A 10,159-nucleotide genomic window follows, 5' to 3' on the forward strand; every position below is an offset into this window, starting at 1 on the left:
GCTTGCAAAAAAGTGTATATTAATCAAAACTGTCTACAAAAGCATGTTTGTAAGGAGGCATTTGCACTAAAATGCTGGAGAATTCTCATGATTTTTTTTTTAAACAAATTGCTGAAGAAATGTTGGGAACTGAATTTAAGATTGGAAAAATGAGAAACTGACAGAACGGAAATTGACAGATCTTTCCATTCCTAGTGTGGAGCTTGCCTCCATTTCATTCTTCCTTGTTTCAAAGGCCTGATTGTACCTTTTCTTGAAGTCTATACCCATGTCGTGGTTCTCTTACACATTCCTTTCTGTCAGACAAGATATACTAGATGTGCTCACTGACTCTTGACATCCACCACAATTGTGCTATTATCACCCTTTATTAGGTAGCTTAATTTGCTAGTAGCCCTCCCTTGTCCTAATCCTATGCAACACTACCTCAATTGTTCAGGCTGTCCAACCCAGTTTCAACTTCTCCTGTATCCGCTCATATGTTCCAATTCAATCTCCTTGGCTTCCTTTCTTACAAAACCCACTCTCTTAGTTATGACTAACTTCAGCGAAATCAGGGCTCAAAGCAATTTAATTTGCAATTTAATTTTTATTTGCAGAAAAAGAACATGAGGGACTTTGAATCTTCTCTAATGGAAAAAGATCCCAGCACAGAATAATTACTTAGGTGTTCAAATAATTTTATTGGAAGAGAGCCTACAAGCAGCAAATTGAAAGCTGCTGTACAAAGAAGGGGGGAAAAACAAAGTAAAAACAAAAACCAATCCACAAAAATAAAACTTTCCTATTAGCTGCTTCATACAAGAAACACATTGCCATAGGATGAAATTATGTAACTTTGCTTAAATATCACCTCTTCATAAACCATTTATAATTAACTCAGCTACTGGGAAAGGCATTCTGTGGCAATGGGCAAGTGTAGGATTATTTTTCTTATATATTAGACTATATGAAGACATCCAGTTGTGATACTGGGCTTTATAGGTCTGCTCGTTCTTATCCCTGATTATGCAAGCAAGCCACTAACTGCTTTTGGCTAGGAACTAACTTCCTCTTTAGGCTGCTGATTGCATAATTACCTGTTACGGTGTTCTATACTTTCCCTCTTACATTCCTCATAATGCTCTTTGCCAAGAAATAAAATATTAGGAGAGGGTTCTTCAGTTACTACCAGCACCACAACTTCTTCAAATACCTTCCTCCTTTTAGTTTTAAACAGTTTGAAATATTTCATGACCCTACTTTCGGGGGGTGGGGGGGTGGAACGCTCCATTTCTGGCATTATCCCATTTTCTCCAACTTCTGACCTGTCAATCCAAACACAGACCTCCTGGCTTTATTGCCTGCATGGAACTGCAAACATAACCCTGTGTGCATGTGTGTGTTTTTAGGTCAAAGACACAGCTGCATTCTGCTTCTAGTCATACAGTCACACCATAGTTCTATGCAAATAACACCCCAGTTTGCAGTCGAGTCCCAACCAAATAGAAAAAGCAGGTAGTGGAAATTTTCATAAATAATTTTAAATACTCTAGTTAATTATGAGAACACTTCACATCTGGAGAGACAAGAGCGGCGCCAAGAATCTGTAACACATTCCCCTATTATAAAAGTAATAATTTGTACAGTTCTTACAAATCACAATTAGTGCAAGATCTTTGTTCCCAAGTATACCTTACATTTCTCAGACAGGACGCTGGGCTTTTGAGTCTCTCAGAGCACTGTTGAAGCACAGCACAAGGTGAGAAATTATCTCTTACCTCCATTCCTAAACTCCATGGAGGAAAGAGAGAGAAGAGATACGTGCCAGAATGAGCACGATAAATAAATTTGTAGCAGAAAACCAGGAACGTCTGGTAACAGCATATTGGCCATAGTCCAATCTTGACTTTTTTAAAATCACTTCACGTCATAAAGAATGTCACATGCCATGAATGTCAGATTCAACTGATTATGTTATGATCAGCTTACACTCAATGGGTGGGTGGGTGTGTATGGGATGCGCACCTGTGAAACTAAATGCCTACAAGATCAAGGGCAACTTGAATTTCTGAGAAAATACAGTCAGTGTACTTCTGTGGAACTAATAGGAAGCAAAATCAGCTTGTTGAATGGCTGGTGCATAGACCCAGTAGCACTCCATGTGGGACATTTAATTGTTTGTTAAGAGGTCTCCTGTTTCCAATGTACAGTGTGTTTTTTAAACTGTCCCATTTTCTACTTGTAGTACACTGGTGTTTTGTCAGCACATACTTTTACAAGATTCATAGAGGGAACCTATGTGGAGGTCCTGTCTCATTGTAAGGAACAAAATTAGGAAATATTTTTAAGACTGATCCTAGTCTAAATTTCTAGTTAGTAATACTGGAATAGGGGTGAAGTACCAGTAGGCTGGATCGTCACTCCCATCAGCCATGTTGACAGATGGGCAGAGTGCCCACCTATGAATTGCCTGAAATCAACATGATGTCAAATGAAGAGTTTTCTTTTGCCCACAGTCTGAAATCAAACCACTCAGGCGAAGGCACAGTGCTTTTAGGTGCCACTGATCAGCTGGTTGGCAGTGCCTGCAAACCCTGCTTTCATTAGGGAGCTTCAACTTTACCTGTTTATTTATTTATTTGATTTATATCCCACCTTTTCTTCAAGTAGGAGCCCAGGGCGGCAAACAAAACCACTAAAAACAATTTAAACCATCATAAAAATGGACTTTAAAATATATTAAAACATCTTTAAAAACATCTTTAAAAAACATATTTTAAAAAATGTTTAAAAACATAGTTTTTTTTAAAAAAGGTTTAATCCAACACTGATGCAGATTCTGATGAGGTCTCAACTTAAAAGGCCTGTTGAAAGAGGAAGGTCTTCAGTAGGCACCAAAAAGATAACAGAGATGGTGCCTGTCATAATATTTAAGGGGAGGGAATTCCACAGAGTAGGTGCCACTACACTAAAGGTCCATTTCCTATGTTGTGCAGAACGGACCTCCTGATAAGATGGTATCTGCAGGAGGCCCTCACCCGCAGAGCACAGTGATCGACTGGGTATGCAAGGGATAAGACGGTCTTTCAGGTATCCTGGTCCCAAGATGTATATGGCTTTATACACCAAAACTAGAACCTTGAATTAATAGGTAGCGAGTGCAATTCTTTCAGTAGTGAAGTGACATGTTGGCGATAACCTGCTCCAGTGAACAGTCTTGCTGACGCATTTTGCACCAGCTGCAGCTTCCAGACCAACCTCAAGGGTAGCCCCACATAGAGCGCATTACAGTAATCCAACCTGAAGGTTACCAGTGCATGGACAACAGTGGTCAGGCTATCCCTGTCCAGAAACGGCTGCAGCTGTCTTACCATCCAAAGCTGGTGAAAGGCATTCCTAGCCATGGAGGTCACCTGGGCCTCCAGTGACAATGATGGACCCAGGGGCACCCCCAGCTTACAAACCTGCTCTTTCAGAGGGAGTACGACCCCATCCAAAGCAGGCAACTAACCAATTATCCAAGTTTGGGAACCACCAACCCACAGCATCTCCGTCTTGCTAGGTTTGGGAGTCAATTTATTGGCCCTCAACCAACCCACCACAGAGTCCAGGCACCTGTCCAGGGCTTGCATGGCCTCTCCTGATTCAGATATTACCGAGAAATAGAGCTGGGTATCATCAGCATACTGCTGACACTTCCCGCCAAATCTCCTGGTGACCACTCCCAAGGGTTTCATATAGATGTTAAACAGTATGGGGGACAAGATGTTACCCTGCAGCACCCCACAGCACAATTGCCAGGGAATCGAAAGACAATCACCCAATGCTATTCTCTGAAAACGACCCTGGATATAGAATAGGAACCACTGTAAAACAGTGCCTGCAATACTCATCTCACCAAGTCGGCCCAGAAGGATACCATGGTCAATGGTATCAAATACCACTGAAAGATCAAGTAAGAATAACAGGGTTGTACTCCCCCTGTCCTTCTCCCAAAAATGGTCATCCATCAGGGCAACCAAGGCCGATTCAGTCCCATAACCAGGCCTGAACCCAGACTGGAATGGGTCAAGATAATCTGTTTCATTCCAGAGTACCTGCAATTGCTGCACCACAACCCTCTCAATCACCTTCTCTAAAAAGGGGGTATTTGCAACCAGACAGTAATTGCTGCAAACCATTGGGTCCAGGGTGGGCTTCTTCAGGAGCATGGAATCACCACCTCTTTTAGGGCAGCTGGAAACACTCCCTCCTGAAACAGTGTGTTGACCACACCCTGGATCCACTTGGTCAAACCCCCTCAGCAAGCTTTAATAAGCCAAGAAGGGCAAGGGTCGAGAGGACACGTTGCTGGCCGCACCATCGCAATCACCTTGCCCACATCATCAGGCCATATCAACTGAAACTGTTCCCAAGATGTTGCAGCAGATGTTGCACTGGACACCTCACTGGGGATTACAGTAGATGTGGATGAGGCATCAAGATTGCTATAGAGGTGAGCAACTTTACCCTCAAAGTGCCTTGCAAACAATTCACAGTGGGCCTCCAAAGGGTCTAAAACTCTATTTCCTGGAGTTGATGTCAACAGACCCCTGACAACACATAATAGTTCCACTGGACAGCTACTTGAGGATGCGATGGAGGCAGAGAAGAGGGTCTTCTTCACCACCCTCACTGCCGCGCAGTAGGCATGAATATGACATTTTACTCATGCCCGATCAGCCTCATGGCACATCTTTCGCCACTTGCGCTCTAGCTATCATCCAGCCTGTTTCATTGCCCTTAACTCACCCGTGTACCAGGTTGCAAACCAGGCTCCACAATGCCGGAGAGGGCACTCGGGGCCAACCGTGTCAGGAGCCCGATGTGCCTCGCTGTTCCTCAGCATGACAAGGACTTCAACAGGGTCACTTGCTCTATCTACTGGAAAATCCGCCGGGGCATTCAGGAATACAATGGATTCCATTAGTCTCCGGGGGCAGACCATCTTAATCTGTCCATCTGTTCACACTTGACATCATATATGAAAAATACAGTAAGCTTTGGCCACTCCAAACAATGTCAAAACAGAACTAAGATTCTTTGTGGGCCTTTGAAATAGGGAAAGCTAGAAAAACAGTTGAAAATAAGGAAGGGAAAACTTGATTCACCAGGTAACCATAAAACTGAAAGGTCAACCAGACTCCTTTAATAAGCATGATGGTTCAAACAAAAACAAACAAAAATTGCAGAACACAGAAGCTCAACATCACCAAGAAGTCAAGAAGGCCAAAGGTGAATAAGTTTTAACCCCAAGGTGACTGTTCGCATTGTATTGCATTGGCTTAATCTTTCAAGTGGAAAGAATACCACCAAAATATTTGGAAATACTAAAAAGCCCTAACTTTACCCAGTAACAACTAACAGAGTTATTCCATACACATTTCTAACACTGCATTAGGCAAACACCCAATTCATGCACTACAATTATTCTGCTGATAACACTGTTCCATGACCTGTAAATATATTCATTCAGTTGGATAAGGAAGCATGCAGAGGAAGTGGCAGATGTGGTAAATGGAAGTGAATGCATCTATTATGCTTCATTATATGGTCTTTGATTCAGGTGAAAGCCAGCATAAAAGTGATCCACATTAAAAAAAGGCACTAGTTAGAATTTCTGTTGAATTAAATAAAATGTATTTTGTATACTACATGAAAAATAGTGGGAAGTTGTCATTAGAAGTTTCGAGCAAAAAAAAGAAAAAATATAGCCAACATTTATCTAGAATACTGTATATTAAAATTATAGTTTGATTTTAAAAATCTACTTTCTAGCAACATTAGTGGTGAATATTTCCTGGATATTTTGGAAACAAACCAATCATATTGACAAAATGTGTTGCTTATGGTTTGTTCATTGAAACAACCATAGCATATTTCACAAAACAAAACAGAAAAAGATATCCTACGACAACTCATTTCATTTAAAACTTGCAGTGATATCCAATGCTGCCAATGCACTGGAGGAAGGGCTTTTGATCTAGTAGAGGCATCTGCTGATGTAAGAGAAGGGGAAGTGATATTTTATAATTCCCCTTTCCAGCTGCAGCCCCTGATGTCCCAAAAAATCTCTTCCAGAAGGTTGCAGAATCCTCCAGAACAGCATAGAGAGTGGGGGACATAAGGGGCTACAACCGGACCGGGAATAGATGAGAACTGCCTCCACTTCCCTTATATTGATGGATATTCTGTTCCACATGTGCAGTGGCAGTACTGGATATCATCAATTGTCCAAAGACAGAAAGAACCAGTGGTATATAATTATCAGTGTATCAAAATTAGTATCAATATAATTTTACAAAATTGGGCAAATTTTATTAACAAAGCACTTAAATGAGATTTTTCACAAGCAACCAAGACAGCCAGCCTTAGTTTAACTCTCAGATATGCAAAGTGATATGATAAAGCAGCCAGGACTCTACTAGTAAAACTGCATCAAGACGACAGGAATGTGCCCAGAGTTTAACTTAAAGCTACAAGACTAGTTTGAACTGAACTGGTCTGATTTTAATGAGCTACGTCAAATAACTAGATACACTTGAACACACCCAACTGACCAGGTGCTCAAAATGTGTGCACAAGAATATGGTCTAGCACTAGAACGGAATGTTCTGATATCACAACTCCCCACCACTGTAATTTTGAATGAAAGATGTCTGGGCTGGTAGACAAAAATATTTATGCAAGATGCATTTGCTTTGCTAATTAAGGCTGCAGTCCTGTGCCCAGTTACCTGATCCACTGAACAAATGAGGCTTACTTCCAAGTAAACATACAAAGGATTGCTCTGCCCTGATATCAATGTCAGAGAAAAAATACTTCAATATGATAACATTCTATCTTTATCTGGAACAAAACAGACCTAGTCTATGCTCTAACAGATGCCAAAAGAAGATTTTTTAAAATATTAATTTACTGAACTAATTTACTGAACTCTTACTTTCCATGCAGTAGTATCAGTAGATATAAAAGCCTGTTTCCAGAGATCCACAGGTAGACCAGCTAGGAGGTTAGGATGCAACACCCTTGCTGAGTTGACCTTACACCAATTTAAACAATTTACCCCAGCATATCACCTTATCCTGTGTAAAGTTAAGCCAGCAGAAGTTAAGGTGGTGCGGAGGGTGAAAAAGGGAGCATGTCAAGGGTGGGGAATGGGTATGCCACGGGCAGAAAGAGAGAAACAAAGTTGCACTGTATCCTAACTCTCTTCATTCAGTGGCCCTGCCCACAAAGTTCGGTGTAACTTACACTATCCAAAATGCAGATGCAACTGAATTCATTCCATAAGAGTCAATGGAAGGGCAGAAAATAAAGGTTTGGAGTGCCCCCTAAACCTTCTAAACCCCTCTAAACCTTCTAAACCACACACACCCTGACCAGACACAGTTAGGATGCAGTTTAATTTACACAGGAGACACACCAGCATTATCATACCAGTTAGGATTACTCTGTCAAACTGCAATTAAAGCTTTAGCCAGTTAGTTTCCCATTTATATCAAACCTTGTAAGCACAGACCTCTTGCCCCACTGACATCAATGGGAGAAGTTAAGACTCCTTTCAGCACCATTGATTTTAGCAAGGTTTTAGAAAAACTTAACAGTATCTAGATTAGAGAGCTAGCATTTGAAGAATTAATACAAAGAAAATATTATAATATTTATATTAATTGTCCGCACTTCACCAGTAGGTCCCAGGGCAGATTACAGAAATTTAGAATATAGTATTAAATTATTCTGTATTAGTGAGTGAACTTTAACATTACATTTGCTTTAATGTACTTGCCAGGAATTTAACACAAACAGGAGCTGAATAAATCTACACTAAGGGATTTTAAGAATTAATATTACGTTCTGGACACTTTACACAAAAGTATTACATGCAGTTTCTAGAGCTGAGCTTTAAACTATTATGTTTTAATTTACACCGGTGCATTAGGAATCAATGACTCGGCCATGAAGCCAACTGGGTAACCGTGGGTCAGTCACTCTCTCTCAGCCTAACCTATCTTACACAGTTGACATGAGCATAAACTGGAGACTGAGAGAAAGCATGTGTGCCACTGTGAGGTCCTTGTAGATAAGGTAGGATATAAATGTAATCATAATTTTAAAAAATCAATCAATGAAAGTGCTTAAGTACTAACTTTCACTTGAAGAACTACAGATGAAGAGAGAAGGAAGACTTGAATAAATCGTAACCAGAAGAAAAGCCAGTCTGCTTGCTGAATCAATACCTTTCCTTCCAGCACATTTTCCATTAATAATGTCCTGACAGGCAGAAATCAAACAGATGCCGCATCCCCTCCCGCCCCCAATCACTACATATTCATGTCGGGGAAATTGTGCAGCTGTTAAACTTTTACTTTTCATTCCAAATCAGATGGACCATATTTTTTTGAAGTCGGCAGCAAGACCACCTAAGCCCCATTCCTTTCCAGCCGTCCCTCATTCACAAGACCCACCACCACCCTGTACAAGTACCCAGGGAGTTGTTGTTTGGTACAGCGGGGCAATGGGTCTACCTCAGCCACGAGCCCACGTCGGTTAGTTCCTTTCATCTTTTCCTCCGAGACCGTCCTGGGGCTGTCCACCGGGCAGCTCAGCGAGCCACCCAGCCTTCCAGGCAGAAGCGCCTGGCTCCTCCCCAGGGCGCGTTATGCCGCCGCCAGCCTTCGCTGTCAGCGCCCTGATCGGGGGCGGGGGGTGGAAAGACTTGTTCCTCTTCCCACGTGGAGGAAAACAGACTAGGACGCTCCAAACTTCTCCGACGGGGAGGGGGGAGCGGGGAGCGGGGAGCGGGGAGGGCAAGAGAGGGCCGCGCATGCGCACCTGCAGCCTCAGAGGAGCGAAGCGGCTGCGATGGGGTGGCTTCACCTCCTTTTTCCTCCTTACCTTGCTTGCTACCTTTTCCTGTCCAGCTCACTCACCGGTGAACTGGGTCTTTCCCCGCCAGGGTGTACTACTGAGGCGGCTTTACCCTCCTCCTCCTGACTCTTCCTCCTCTCCTAAGCAATCTACTGCCTTACACACAAAATGCTTTTGTCGCCAAATGTTGCGTGTTAGTAAAACACAGAAATCCTTCGCGGTGTACGTAGCCGTATCCTTGTAAACTGGGGCTCTGTCCGCCCTTTTGTCTTTGCAGGCGCCGAATCAACGCTGGGGCCCGAGCCGGGAGCGATCCCCCCATATGTTTTTGGCAAATGCAAAGGTGCTTTCCCTTGTCTCTTGGTTCGCACTGCCCGCTTTCTAGCCCTCTGTCGGGCGCGCAACTTGACCTTTCCATTTTAGCATACACTCCCCCTCCCCGCTCCGAGTATTGTTTTCTCAGTTAGACCTCTTCCCTCCAACCTGCATCAGGTACGTCTAAAAACCCGCATGCAAACTCTGTTCCTCTCATAAGTAACGCAGCAGGCTTTCAGGTGGCATGTGCATGGGTTTTTATTTTTATTTTTCTTGCTTTCAACTCTTGCACAGAAACAGACCTGCTTTTCTCCCCAGAAAGGTTACAGGTAGGTGTAGCGAAGGCTGCTCGTCTTTAATTGATTCCTGAGGCATGAAACTTAACTTCCTTACCTGGCTGTTTTGAGTTTTTTAACCGGTTGCAGTAGCCTTTCTGATAGGCCCTAAAGCTAGATAACTTTTATTCTGCAAATAATGAAATTTCCAAGTTTGTAGTATTTAGGTCAGGTGGCCTCTCAGTTGCTCATTGATAATCAGAGGAAACAAGGGCTTTGCCTCCTCTAATCAGGTTTGCTGACCTAACCTGAAGGGACTTGGGTTTGTGTATAAACAAAATGTTTTAACAAACCTGGTAGCCCTGTTGCTTCAGTTATTTATACTTTTTAAATGGGCTTATCTCTCCTAATTGGAAGTACCTAAGATAGATAATTTATCTTTATCTAAGCAGTAGCATTATAAACACTTTCTGATGACCACAACCAAGGCATAGTTATATTGTATGGACTTCAGTTTCCAGCAGAGATTGTTTTGGGAGATCATAGAATCATAGAATAGTAGAGTTGGAAGGGGCCTATAAGGCCATCGAGTCCAACCCCCTGCGCAATGCAGGAATCCAACTTAAAGTATACCTGACAGGCAGCTGTCCAGCTGCCTCTTGAAGGTCTCCAGTGTT

General features: G+C 42.5%; 1 protein-coding gene across 4 annotated transcripts in view; it reads right to left on the reverse strand.

Annotated features, from left to right (window-relative positions):
* Window positions 1-8,937, reverse strand: part of TC2N (tandem C2 domains, nuclear) — a 70,783-nt gene extending 61,846 nt beyond the window's left edge. For 2 of the 4 annotated variants that reach the window (XM_061613249.1, XM_061613247.1), the window contains exon 1: window positions 8,550-8,800. In XM_061613249.1, coding sequence (XP_061469233.1) covers window positions 8,550-8,585 — 36 coding nt within the window. In that variant the 5' untranslated portion in view covers window positions 8,586-8,800. Of the gene's footprint in view, window positions 1-8,549; window positions 8,802-8,919 lie in introns of those variants that run through there. The other 2 variants (XM_061613250.1, XM_061613248.1) reach the window with 2 other exon arrangements.
* Window positions 8,938-10,159: the final 1,222 nt, after the last annotated feature.

This window comes from Rhineura floridana, chromosome 2 (assembly GCF_030035675.1).
Source record: "Rhineura floridana isolate rRhiFlo1 chromosome 2, rRhiFlo1.hap2, whole genome shotgun sequence".
Classification (NCBI taxonomy): Eukaryota; Metazoa; Chordata; class Lepidosauria; order Squamata; family Rhineuridae; genus Rhineura; species Rhineura floridana.